The 14189-nt window shown below is 39.6% G+C and overlaps 1 protein-coding gene across 2 annotated transcripts; it reads left to right on the top strand.

Moving 5' to 3' along the window:
* Nucleotides 1-1441: 1441 nt before the first annotated feature.
* Nucleotides 1442-13986, top strand: LOC148522284 (immunoglobulin alpha-2 heavy chain-like). Of its 2 annotated transcripts, none has more exons than XM_088474202.1 (5): nt 1442-1481; nt 7526-7858; nt 9763-10065; nt 10817-10860; nt 13930-13986. In XM_088474202.1, exons 1-5 carry the CDS (start codon nt 1448-1450, stop codon nt 13984-13986), a joined length of 771 nt encoding a protein of 256 aa, XP_088330328.1. In that variant the 5' UTR covers nt 1442-1447. The 2 variants fall into 2 exon arrangements, with proteins under 2 accessions (XP_088330328.1, XP_088330327.1); XM_088474201.1 differs by lacking the exon at nt 1442-1481 and adding an exon at nt 10457-10558 and having other exon boundaries at nt 7540-7858.
* The last annotated feature ends 203 nt before the right edge of the window (nt 13987-14189 follow it).

The following is a 14189-nucleotide window of genomic DNA, read 5'->3' as shown; positions in this document are numbered from 1 at the left end:
GAGATCCGGATAAATCCGAGTTGTGGTTCTAATCTTCCAGTGGTTCGAAATACAGATTTTAAATCAAAATTTGGGGTTTTGGATTGCAAAAAATTACATAATTTTTGCTGTTTTTAAAAACTTTTTATCATTAAAAAATAACACTTGAGGGTGGTTTTGCAAAACCAAAATCAAAATATGAAGATGAATCCAGTTCCAAAACCAAAACACGGGGGTCAGCGCACATCTAGTGTATATGTGTGTTTGTACATTTAATAGAGAATATAGATTGCAAGCTGCACTGGGGCAGGAACTGATGTGAATGGCCAAATATTCTCTAGTGTTGTAGAATATGTGTGCACAATATAAATAACTGGTAATAATAAAAATAAATATTTCTTTTTTGTCTGAGAATAACCAATCAGATCAACCCCAAAGAAAGTAGCAAACACGGTGAATGTTATTAGCGCATGTGTGAGGTCATCTACCAGTCTCACTGACAGGTCCCACGTGATCCAACTACTCAGCCAGAACGTGGCCCAACTGGGAAAACATTTCTGGTCATTAGGTTTGTATTATATGTTTAAGCTGTATTATTACCGGAAATCTTCAGGATTTTCTAAAATGAATATATAAAGTGCGCCTTTAATAGGAATTCATAACTGATACACAACTAACTGTAACAGAGGAATCTGCTCAACTTGAAATTGCCGTCTTACCTTGTTTTTACATCAACTGTGTGATTGGAGAATGCGCACACTTACATTCATTTACTGTATTTTAAAATGGTAAAACATCTGTAACGGCGCACATCCACTACCCGATTAAACAGAGCGATTGAGCGATAAATCGAGCACAAATCGGGCATGCACGTTTCGTAAACGACCAGCGATGCACGTTCCCGCCGGTCGTTTCTGACATCAATCATCGCCCGAACATGCCGGTCAATCTGCCAATAACGACAGATTGGCCATGTTCGGGGATGAGGGAGGGTGCCTACACTGAATGACAGATCGTCCAGTGTAGGCACTGCAGGGGATGGGGAACGACAGTACAATTGCGATGTCGCAATCGTACTGTGTTTCCCTAGTCGGCATGTGGATGTGCGCCTTAAGAGTATGGTTTGTTTGTTTTTTAAATCCCAGTTGTTTTTAAACTGACAAAACATATTCAGAACATGGAGAGAGGAAGATGTTAAAATCACAATATTAAACATATTATATAATGGTAAAACTTAGAATTTTAGTTATTCCTAACAAGTCAAAACTTGTAGCTAAATTCACAACAAACTTGCGTTAAAATCACTTTACTGAGTCTCTATAAAGAACAATGTACAGTATTGGTGGCATCAATGTGCTAAAAAGGGCGGGGATTCACCCCTGTAGATTTAGCTGTGCCTGGGAAAGACGTACTGTATTAAGACACAGTGTAATGTATTATACGAACAGTATATCACTGGGGGACAGACATGAATCCTCTCCTCTTACTCCTGCTTTCTGACAGTAAGAAACCTTTATATTATCCTATTAGTGTTACACCTGTCTTCTCTCCGTGATTACACTAGCTATATATGTCATGTTATATAGGACATTTTTGTCATTATTCACTACTGTTTTAAAATGCTTTATATTAGTTTTGCAATAAATGTTGACTCATACAAATATACATCATTACTTCAACTGTAAGGTATATACATATAGAATTTGTTTCATTGTAATATTGGACAGTGCAGTATAATGTATATAAACACTCACAGTTACTGTAAGATATATACATATAGAATTTGTTTCATTGTAATAATGGACAGTGCAGTATAATGTATATAAACACTCACAGTTACTGTAAATCTGGTTATTACACATCTTCATTCACCCAGACATCACCGGCTTACACAAATGGCTAAGAGCACATTAATAGTAAAGTTTGATAATTACATGGGATTTCCACATGAAATATCCCTTCCCTTACAATAATACCCTGCCCTTACCTTGTTACAACTATATTTCTTTTTGGTAAATGGAAAATATCTAAGGGGCAATTCAATTCCTAGCGATGTGCGTCCACAGGGTGCAGCTGGGCGCATCACTCAGATCTGATAACATAGTGATGTTGTGGCCGTGAGTTACCCACAAACCGGTCGGATTGCTTTGCTTCAAGCACTGTGCTGATTGCTACATGTGAATATCTGAAGTGAATATTGGTATATGGTACTGTAGTGATTATTGCCATTTGTGTGATATGTTTACATACTAATATCATTTATTGGTGTATAAGTGTAAGTTTTATTACATCAGCGCAGATTTCTATATTTCATATTTCTATATTTTAGTATATCCATCTTTGTATGAAGTTGACGATTCTTCGTTTATCTGCTGCCGGTGTGATTAGGAAGTTTGCACTTGATACTATCTGTGTGTGGGGGGAGCAGGTGCTGAGTCTGATTAGTTTTATTGTCACTGAATTGCCCCCTAAGTGTGGTACATTTCTGTATGATGTACAGTACAGTACAGTCAATACTATGAAATGTTCTATACTGTAGAGATCATCTTGCCTTCTCTGTTGTATTTAATGTACATATATGTTACACACAAGCAGAGCATATAGCACAATAACGTATAACTTTAAGCATTCTGCACATTGAAGCACCGGTGTATGGGAGATTTAGGGGTCAATGTACTAAGCCTGGGAGGGAGATACAGTACAAACCAATCATCTCCTGTCACTTTACAGGCTGTGCTTGAAAAATGACAGTTAGGAGCTGATTGGTTGGTACTTTATCTCTCTCCACTTTACCTCTCTCCAAGGCTTAGTACATCTCCCCCTTACAACCCTTCTAGCCATGAATTGAGAGCAAATAAACTCATTACATCTGCTGTGGCAAAAGTACAGGTGCAGGAAAGTCACATGTCTATTGTCACATTGCCAAATTTACCAGGGCGGATCCACATGTATAACCATTAAAAAAAGATTTATACAGAATATACTTGTTAGTAAATAGCATATTTGTACAATGGCTTATTGAACAATGAACAACTATGAGCATTTTTTTCAAACTTAAATCAGGAATGGGCAATGAGAACTATCTGCCCCAGGTTACTGGATGCCGTACCATGAGGAAACACCTACAGCATTTGTGTAAATAGGTCAAAAGTCTCCATCTGGATGATCTGGACACAAACTTGTATTAATAAGATAATTAGACTTTTTAGTAACATGTTCCCAGATTGATGCTAGAGACTTGTTGTTACGGTGTCTGATTTGAGTTTCGTTACTTATGAATACATTTCATCCTAACAGTGCTACCTTTGTATATTTATAGAATTGACTGCTTTTATTATTATTTTTATTTAATCATTTTTTCTTATTGATATGTTTCTATTGTTATTTACTTTAACACTCCCGGGAGTTATCTACTTGTGGATTTAATTTAATCCTAATTTAAATCCTATATCTAATAAATATTTGAAGTCTGTTTATATTGTATTTTTGAGTGCCACCAAGCACTGTACATGTTTTCTGGTTTCTGATCATATTTAAAATGTCCAAATGTTTCAAACATGGTGGAAAAAATTGATCCTTTGGACATAACGTAAAATCATATGTAAGTTTAGGAATACTGAAATCACTGGCGTATAAACCCTGAGAGGTCCTGCAACAATAATATATGCAAAGTGTATTCCCCCCCCCAAAAAAATAAAAAAAATAAATATATAAATATATTTATTTATATATATATATATATATATATATATATATATGTATAAAATAAAGTTGATATGTGTAGGGCCTGAAAGTGCTTGATGCCGTGTGTCATAAAGAAATAATAAATTCTCACTTAAGTGAATATAAAGTGCCTGTGTGCAAACTATAAAATAATTAGTTCGTGTTCAGCAACCATGTAAAGTGTTTTATTGGATTGTTACAATCAATTTAACAACAATCATGTAAAGTATTTCAGTGCAATTGATATTTAATTGAAACATAAATAAGTATATAAATATATTATTATATTATGCAAGTTTGGGAGGCACCCAGGTGAGATGGACATGTAAAGTATTCAGTGCCAGCCATTTTTTGAATCTAAATATATAAATATATATAAAACCATATAAGGTGTTGATAGTGCAACAAAATAAATATATGAATATATATAAAAACCCACAAGTGTTCACTGAATTAAGTATAAAAATGCTATTTATTTTCAAAAGAGGGTAACTGTGCAATAAAGGTTTGCACAATTAAAAACACATAAATAATACAATGAATATGGTAAAATGCATAGAAAACATAATGCAAAGACCAAGTTAATGTAAACAATAAAGGATCAATAATGAGCTTATCTCAATTTCAAGTTTTTAGGAAGGTCCAGGAAGGCAGGATAGCAGAGGGTTATTTTTATCCATTTTTCCACAATGCAAAATTGAAAAATAAAAAATAAAATAATTTTTTTTGATGCAAGATCATAGATGCCGATAGGCAATATGTGATTGCGGCAGAAAATCGGTTAAATTCGTGCTCATTTAGGTTAATCTCTTGCTACAGGAGTGCTATTAGTAAATACAGGAAATCCTAATATTCTCATTTTAATAAATTCCCAGCATCCTGAAGTTAATATATGTCTTGCACTGTAGATTAACAAAGACGTACATAAATATGCTATGCAGATCGTGGCTCTATATGACACTAGTGATAAAATGTATAAGGCAGTTTTTATTTACAGCAGCTGTGTTTGCTTTCTCTTGCTCTGGGGAGACCTACCGTAAGCAGTGTTTCCACTTTCAAAAATTCAGATTGCCTGGTCTCTACCTGTTTTTTTTTGTCTTTGTTTTCCAGGAAAAATTCCCTGACACTTTTTTTTTTTCTTAAGATGATGTGGTAATTACATAACAGGAGATCTGAGAAAACTAACTACAGTAAAAAAAAAAATTCAAAACAGTAAAGATAATTCTATCCTACTAGGAAAAAAAATATCCAAAGGGGGAAACAGTATACCATAACTTTGCCAAAAGCCAGGAAAAAAATCCTAAAGTGGAAACACTGAACCTAGGGGTTACCATGGTGAGGGCAATGGTGATATTACTGCTCTACTCAATAATTAGTTGATGTCTGCCAAACTATCAGTCCATCTGGCAGCAATTTGCCCACTACCTTATGACGTGTGGTGGCATCTCCATGCCCTTCCTCTACATCTAAATGATAATCTCCAGCCTCTTGATCTCTTGGGGTCAGCCGTGTTTGCTCTATGAAGTTTAGAGAAAAGGTTCCCAACAATGTCTCTCAATCATACAGATCAAAACCTGCAAAATTTCAAGACAGTGCAAATGTTGACAAATGAAATATACATACAGTCAAAATCTCAACAATAGAACTTTTGAGGTTGGGGATAGAGTTAGGGCTAAGGTTTGGGTTAGAGTTGGGATTGGTGGTAGCACTGGGGTTAGTGTTAGGCTTAAAATTGGGCATCAACAATTATGTACCAATTGACATTTTGGTTGTCTACATGTTGAACATGTCAACATTATGGTGTCTACATAATAACTGTCGGACCCCAACCACATGGCAATAATTAAAAGCAATAGGGAATTGTCACTGTCATTCTCCCCATTAAGAGAAGGTCCCAGGCTGGTTTACTGCTTCTATCTGATACCCCTCTCTCATCACAAGCAGGGCCGGATTAAGGGTCTCATGGGCCTAGGACTGAAAATGTCAAAGGGCCTATTTTGAGAAGCGAAGGTGTGGCCAGTGCTGTGTGGGTGTGGCCAGTGCTGTGTGGGTGTGGCCAGTGCTGTGTGGGTGTGGCCAGTGTCATGTAGGCGTGTACATCCCTATAATATCAGCCCCAATGTCTCCCTAAATATGTAAAGGTAAATATACATTGCATCATTTTGTGAGAACAATAGAAATGCTATGTAAATGCCATTGTAACACTTCCCCACTATAGTGTAACACTCACCAGCTGTGTAAAGAGGATTGGGTAAGTCCAGATAATCATGTACACTGCAACATGTGTGCCTTCTCTTTCTTCTATGGCAGAGAGGTGACGGTAACCTGACCCCAGACACAATATAAATACAGCAGGTAAGCCGGGTACACACTAGACGATATGTCACATAGCGTCCACATTGGCCAGTGTGTACCGGCTATGTCGCTGATGATGCTCGCTCCTGCGCGTCATCAGGGACATCGTCCGTCGGGCCTGCATGCACCAGCCTCCCTGTATAAGTAACAGGGGCAGATACACCAGGTATACAGCAGAGGGCGTGGCTTCACTGCGAGCACAAAAGATGCGCAAAACACAGTGTACAACTCGCGCACATTACAGTAAGTGGCCGTAATGTCGGTAAGAAGTTCCCCAGTCACTTGGAGCACGTTAAATGCTAATTGAACAATACACAAGTATAACATTTTATTTTTTTTAGAGTCCACCCTAATAAACATATCAGCATCCGTCCCCTTCCCAAACAGAGGAGGAACCACACACACTTTATATTTTAAAATGAGTGTTCAGTACTCTATAATCCTACTATTAGATCGCAGCCGTAGCAATTTTACTAACAACATATAGCAAGTGTGACAGCAGGTGTGTACAGAAGATACGTCTGTGATTTACATAGTTCACAGACATATCTGGTTGGCTGTGCTGCAGAGCTGATACCATATATATCTTGCAGATGGGTTGGGTATGGGATGCCGGCAGTCTGGATACCGCCGGTCAGAATCGTTACCGTTGGTCGGTATGCTAACCCTCTCCCTACCTTCACCCTCCCTCTTTTGTGCCTAACCCTAACCTCCCCCCCTAGTGCCTGTATCTAACCACCCCCTCTCCGTACCCTAACCCACCCCCCCAGTGCCTGTACCTACCCTCCCCCTCTCCGTACCCTAACCCTCCCCCCCAGTGCCTAACCCCTAGCCATTACCCTCCCCCTAGTGCCTAACCCCTAAACCTAACCTTCCCCCCCAACCCCGCTGCTTACCGTCGGCATCCTAATTTGCGTCAGGATTCCAGGGACAGTAATTTGAGTGTCGGCATCCCAACCACAGATAAATTGGTACATCTGCCGCTGTCCCCCACTAGTATGGGGACCTAAATTCATCAAGCTCAGAAAATATAAAATTTTCGGAGCTTGACTGCGGGAGCATTCGCCATTTTCAGATGCCATTTGCTCCCGCACCCCTGCTCCTTCCATATGGGAAGGAATCTGCCCCTGTCCAGGCTCCTTCTGCCAAACACCGGGGCTTTGTGTGCCTGCATCACACCCAGGTCACACAGGCGCACTAGCACTGATGAGTTACACTCGGCACTGCTAAGTTTCACTGCTCCTTTCGGAGATCAGCTGCCTCTGTACCGGAGCAATGTTGATTTGCTCCGATGTATATGTAGCCACTGCTGCTACTTGAAGATATGTAATAATTGGGGGGCGCCCAGCCTCTGATAATTAATATGATGAATGAACCCCTGAATGAGGTCCATAATGCATTAGTGCTATCTACCATTAGACAAGTAATTTAAATATTTTATATGTAACATTGATCTTTTATTTTGCAGTGACTGTCGCTCGGATGGTTCTGTACCAGCTGCAGGACACGGTGTTTGCGGATGTTAATGCTGCTGCAGTTATCAGCTGTTTTTCTAATAAAAGTCTAGAAGCTGGAACTCATATCTCCTGGTACAGAAAGAGCTGGAGATCAGGAGAAGCTCCTGTGCTTGTTAAATCTTGTGCACATGATCATAATACACCCAAATATGCCTGTAAAAATGATAAATACACAGCTAAGCTGGAGATACACAATATACAGGCTACTGATTCCGGAGTTTATTACTGTACTTCAATGTATATCTTAGGAAAATTTAGCAATGGGACAACTCTGATTGTGGCAGGTAAGATATTGAATAACATGTTCATGATCATGCACTAAATATTCCACAAGAGGTGTTGTGAGTAGGGAGCCCTTCAGTGGCAGAGCTATAATCTACTGTGCAATAATGGAAACTCTGAACCCCGAGTGATCCCCGTTGCATAGGGACCACCCTTGTACAACAAACAGCAAATTTCCCAAAGATCTTGTACAGAGACCCTGTTTCTGAGTTTCCCATCTTACAGTAGAGATGTGCGCGGGCCCCTGTGTTTTGTATTTCGGATTCAGTTTTGGATTGCCTAAAAATTGCTAATAAAACGCTAAAATCATGTAATTTGGACCTGTTTACATGCAACCCAGAACCGAGATTCTGTTTTAAATCCAAGTTCTGAACTTACAGCAGGCCTGAGGTGGGACTCTGATCTACTTGGAACCCCAAAGTGATCTGAACTGGTACTCGATTCAGCTTGGAACCCCAAAGTTCGGGTGTGTTAGTTTTTCAGGAAGAAACCAAGTGTATGGATGGGGGCTGTGAGGTCACAGAGATGTATACAGCTCAGTCTTCTGATGGGTGGATTAATCTAGTTCCATGTGTGCAACGTGAATCTTGTTATGTCTGATTTTTGTTCAACTCTGCAGTGACTTCTATGGAGTGGCGAATTACAGCCCAAATCACTGCTCCCAGCATAGTTGTATCAAAACCAGAACAGATGAAATGATCAGTGAAATAAGAAATGTGATGACTGCCATAGGTCGTAACCAAGAGGACCCGGCTTAGGTCTCTACTTTTAGGAATTCTGGGAATATTAGACCCACAGACACCAGTGGGTAGACAATCAGTTGTAGGGAAATAATGGGGTAACTACAAAATCTTCAATAGCTTCTGCTTCACCTGGGTGACAGTATTGTACTTAGAAATCAAATAAAGATGGTGCCAACATTGTTATAGTTTCAGCGCCAGTCCCCCATATATTATTGTCAATGACTGTAATTACATAACAGATTGACAAAGAGAATACTTGGTGTGCCCTCTTGAAATTCGTGGCCATGGGATCACGCTCTCTGCCCCCACTGTAGATAGACAGAGCAGACACATGTAGAGGGTTTTCATGTTTGAGGATGGGATGGGTGTGTACTCTGGGCCTCATTCAGCATGGATCATTATTGCGATAACGTACGGAGGCGGCCGATTGTTGCGTAATGTGCATGTGTATGAGTTAGCATTGCTATTGCTCTGCGATCACTCACGGAGATACAAAACCATTGCAGAGTGAGTGATGTCAGGTCAGCGTTTGGGTGGTGATGAAAGGGGAGTGGTCGGAGAAACACAGGTCCGTTTGGACGCCATCACTTGGGCGTGCATAAATTAACCACTGCGACGGCATACGCAGCTTGAGTTCTTACTCCATGCGACGAGGTTAGCAATTTCTGAGTAAGATCTGACCTGTTTTAATTGTGCGTGAGGGGCCGATGTTACTCCATGTTCCCGATGTATATGCAGGACTGCAAGGTATTACGAGAAGTGGGAGGTAGTGGGCGTCTCTGTGCTGGCTGTGCAATGGCATTGCGATAGCATTCATTAGCATATCTTCGCAGCAGATCTGCGTGTGTAATCGCACCTGCGATCGCAATAGTGATCTGTAATGAATCAAGCCCTGTGACCATCCCTAACACATGACACAAGGAATAACTTACGGAATCGGTATTATTGATTCCCCTCCAATTTGGATGTATGGAAAATGCTAAAAAGGTGACATTGTGGTTGTGTGGGTCAGTTCCACATAAGCCAATGCTGCTAGATGACTATTGGTGATATACAGCAAATGTGAAATGAAAGACCATATTTATTAACATATGTTGTTAAGTCAGTATAAATGTAATTAGCACTATATAGTTTATGTAACACTGCCACCATCTACTTCCCAGACAGCTCCACACCCAGCAGCTCAGTCCATCTCCTGGCTCCTGCCCGGCCTCCTCTCCCTAACACCACTGTACAGCTGGCCTGTGTGGTACGTGGGGCTCGTCGCACAGTCCATGTAACCTGGAACATCTCTGGCACACATCACAGGGGCAGGATGATCTCTATGGAGGAGCCAGGTGGGACCTGGACTTTCCTGAGCCTCATCTCACTTCCCAGAGGCACCTGGGGCCATGGGGTGCCTGTGACCTGTGACGTCTGGTTTCCTTCCTCCCCTGTCAGCATCCACTGGGAAATACCAGAGAGAGGTAACAATGCATCATGGGAGGGGAAGTATTTTCAAAATGTTTGTGTAAAATTAAACTGCAAACTGGCGAAATGAACATGGATTTACTCTTGTCATTGCGCAAAAAGATATTTACTATTTTACTATATTTATGTGTGTCCTAGCTCAGATCTAAATTGCAGTGTAATAATAAAGATGTTTAGCATTTGCGGGCTACATGCAAAAGCAGCCAGTATTTACCCTGCATGCTTAAAAAAATAAATATATTTGCTCCCCTTGTATTGCAACATAGTTTATCCAAGTGCTCAGTCTTTTTTTTTGCCTTGGTCCCACCTCAGAATAAGCCTCATATTTGACCATGACCATTGGAATGTGTTCTGTACCATAATGTAATGTTAACTTTCATTCCATAGGTGATCCCTTCCGTGATTGTCAAACATACCTGATACTTGTTGTGATTTTTGTACTGCTGCTAACTCTGTCTGCTCATCTCATCTGGACCTACAAGCAAACAGGTAATAAACACATTTTTGAAACACAAAACCCAGAGAACCAGACACCTCCATCACCATCACACACATGTACAGACAGATTTACCTATATAAAAACTGTAGGCAAACAACCTTTGGCACTTTAGCACTAAAACTTACAGTAGGTAACATTTCCAGTTGTAGGATATGACTATTTGACATCTTGGAGCATATTTATTAAAGAATATTTGTGGGCAAAAACCCCTATATTATATATTAGTTATGTATGTTTCTATATTCCAGATAGTAAAACTTGCAGCTCCAAGCCCCAGGATTCCGTTGCTGAGGTAAATATAATTGCGCACACATACTTTGAACAGACTAAAATGACTTTACGCGAAAATATTTTGGGAGAATGTTTTTGAATTTGGAACAATTGTCCTAGAAACATCTATAGCTATTTACATTCTGATACAATGCGTGCGCGTTTCCTTCACAGTTCTCTGCTTAATGCCTTCACTTAGTTTTGAAGAAACTTAAAATGTAAAATAGCCGTATTTTGGGGGCCAATCTCCATGCAGAAACATAGTAAGATACAATAGGTAATGTTAAAGCAAACAAAAAACAAATACTAATACAAATATTAAGGACTTGTTGCTTAAAGAGGTTTGGCCACCTTACACCATTAAATATGGTCAATAATAATAATAATAATTCTACTACTAATGCTAATAGTAATAATGATATTAATCAGCCTTGGTGAAATTTGAGAAGAACAAGGTATTTTGGGGTGAGTAGTAGAGATGTGGGGTTTGGTTTTCCTGAAAACTGAACACACCCCAAATAAGGGGTACAGAGACGAATCAAGTCCCAGCTTTGCATTGCATTTAAGGTCAAAATTGACTGGAAATGAGCATAAATTAATGTTATTAATGTTAATAATACTAAAGGAATAAAAACAGGTCCAAATTAAATTATTATAGCTGTTTTTATAAATTTTTTAAAGAAATCCAAAACGAAAACCGACTTCGAACCAAAACACTTGAAACCAAAACTTGATGATGAATTAGAAGCAAAACCAAAACGTGGGGGGTCTGCGCACATCTCTACTGATAAGGGCAGCTTAGGATTTCATGTGCTCTAACCAATCATTTCCCACCACCTCTGACTCCTCTTCCAATCATGTCCATCCCTCTGTGGACGGAACACTGATGAGAGCAGCATAGGATTTGTTGTGAGCTAACCAACCATTTCCCTCCACCTCTAACCCCTCTTCCAATCATGTCCATCCCTCTGTGGACGGAACACTGATGAGAGTAGCGTAGGATTTGATGTGAGCTAACCAATCATTTCCCACCACCTCTGACTCCTCTTCTAATCATGTCCATCCCTCTGTGGCCAGAACACCCCCATTCACTTTCAAATAGAGATGTGGACAAAAAAATAAGTAAATTAGCATCAACCAGCATATTTAAAGTAAGGGCTTACACGCAGCTCATGCATTCATTAAGTAAATGACATCTAGTATGTTCAGGGTCATGAATAAGGTTTATACTGGATTTCCCTGGTTGCCTGTAATAATGGCTTTGTTTGGCTGAAAGATCAGACCACAGCATCTTTGAAAGAGGGCTGAGTGTTAGCCTGCATTTGGCAAGGGCTTCAGTGACCAAGACATGTCAGTTCACTCTGCAGGAGAAAGACATTATCAACAAAAACAGTGGGAGGTAGGCATACTCCCAGATCATGATATCCACGCAATTATTCAAAGTGCAATGACAGAAAGGCAAGCAACTGCTGACCAATTATAGTACATAAACCCCACATCACACCTGGAAATGTATATTGCAAGCTCAGTGGTTCACTGAGCATGGACAATGTACCACCAAGCATTGGAGGAAGGTGCTTGGATAGATTAATTATTCTTAAATATATTCTTGAAAAAGTTAAAGTGTGGCACCAATGAAAGAAGAACTTCAGAATTTAGCCCTTGTTATAGCAGTGAAGCGTATGGTGGTTCTGTAATGTTGTAGAGGGGATGTATACGCTCCGTTGATTGATAAGCATGACACAGATGTTACACGACGTGGCCTCCTCTTTTTCCAGATCTGAACACACTTGGGACATTATGGAAAACACCTGAGCCTGTGTTTTTTCACCGCCATAAGTCAAATCTCCTTTGAGAGACTTGCTTGTGGAAGAACAGTAGTGCATCCTTTCTGCACTATTCCAGACACTGGTAATCCATTCATATGTCCCGGTGCATTCAGACCATACTAGTGGCAAGCAGCGGCCCAACACATTAAGTTATTTTATATTGGTTTCCATTTTTGTAGTCCACTACCTGTGATTCTCAAACACAGCAATCGGCTGTCTTGCTAAGAGTTACATCATATATTATACCAAAATCAAAAATGTATATCCAGATGGAATCAGGTGAGGTAATTAAAATAAGAAATAATCTCTCACCTGTGCTCCGCAATGCTCCAGTTATATGGGGGTCCCATGGTGTCTTCACAATCCTGGGCAAGAGATGCTGTCTCCCACTTGGAAAATGTTGTGTAAGACTTCTGTTAGTGCTGCGTGAGGTCCTTTACCTATTAGCTGCCAATTAGGAGAGCATCACAGGGGAGGATAATGAATTATATACTTGTAACGATCACCACCTGTTTATTACCTCTCTAAGCTGTCTATTGCTCTCTGTGCTAGCCGTCCGATTCAGTGATTCACGATAAGATCTGTGCCTGACGGTCTTGCTCAGACGTATAGTGAGTAGCAGAGGAGGTGTGGCCAGTGTTGTGTGGGCGTGAACAGTGCTGTGTGGGTGTGGTCTGTGCCATGTGGGCCTGTACACACCCCACACTATCAGCCACACTGTCTCCTTAAACACATAAAAGTAGGAGAATTGCATCATTTTGTGAGATAAATAGACATACAAGTGTAATACTTAGCAGCTAGGCAGTTTTTCTCATCATACTGTCAAGATGATAGGTCTATTTCTATGTGGAAGCCTGGACCTTGTAGCCCCATCTGCCCCATTATTAATCTGGTCCTGTATTACATTGGTATCATTACCCATGTTGATAACAATTAATTCATATTTTGATCTTGCTGATAACATTCTTGTGCAGTGAAAACGCCAATGCGTGTTTTTTGCTTGTTCAACTTTTAGAAGGCAAAGCGGCTAAGGGAATTGCAATCAATATACAGGAAGGAGGAATTGTACTGTGCATTTTGACAGTATTAAAAGGTTGTTTTGAAATTTTTAAAAACCAGGGATACTCCTCTATATTGTTGCTAATTGGCAAATATACATTAAAATATACATAAATGGGAATAACAGTATTGGAGATATAGAACTCACACATTATTTTATAATGCCTTTATTGAATTTTTTTTTTTTCATGTTATTTTTTTAGGATGCGATTGTGTATTCACAACTGGATATTAATCACCTCTTGAGGGGCAGAAAGTAATTCTGGAACACTCAACAATATTATATCAATAGCAGCATCTGAAGAGAAGAGAGATTCCTGGCAACTATACATTCAGAGTATTATCGAAAATGCATCTAAGTTGAAATGCAATAAGACTAGGACACACTAGCAGTCTGTTCTAATTAATTTGATATGTAACACTTGTATATCTATATATGTTCCCTAAAAAAATAGTTAAAAGT

This window comes from Taudactylus pleione, unplaced genomic scaffold, assembly GCF_031769625.1.
Source record: "Taudactylus pleione unplaced genomic scaffold, aTauple2 ptg000148l, whole genome shotgun sequence".
Classification (NCBI taxonomy): domain Eukaryota; kingdom Metazoa; phylum Chordata; class Amphibia; order Anura; family Myobatrachidae; genus Taudactylus; species Taudactylus pleione.
This window is presented reverse-complemented; position numbering and strand designations above follow the sequence as displayed.

Excerpts from the sequence above, each read along its gene's own strand:
- LOC148522284 (XM_088474201.1), top strand. The coding sequence starts at position 7,540 with ATGGTTCTGTACCAGCTGCAGGACACGGTGTTTGCGGATGTTAATGCT. Across the intron at positions 10,559-10,816 it reads CTGGACCTACAAGCAAACAG|ATAGTAAAACTTGCAGCTCC; the intron begins GTAATAAACACA and ends TCTATATTCCAG. Across the intron at positions 10,861-13,929 it reads CCCAGGATTCCGTTGCTGAG|GATGCGATTGTGTATTCACA; the intron begins GTAAATATAATT and ends TTATTTTTTTAG.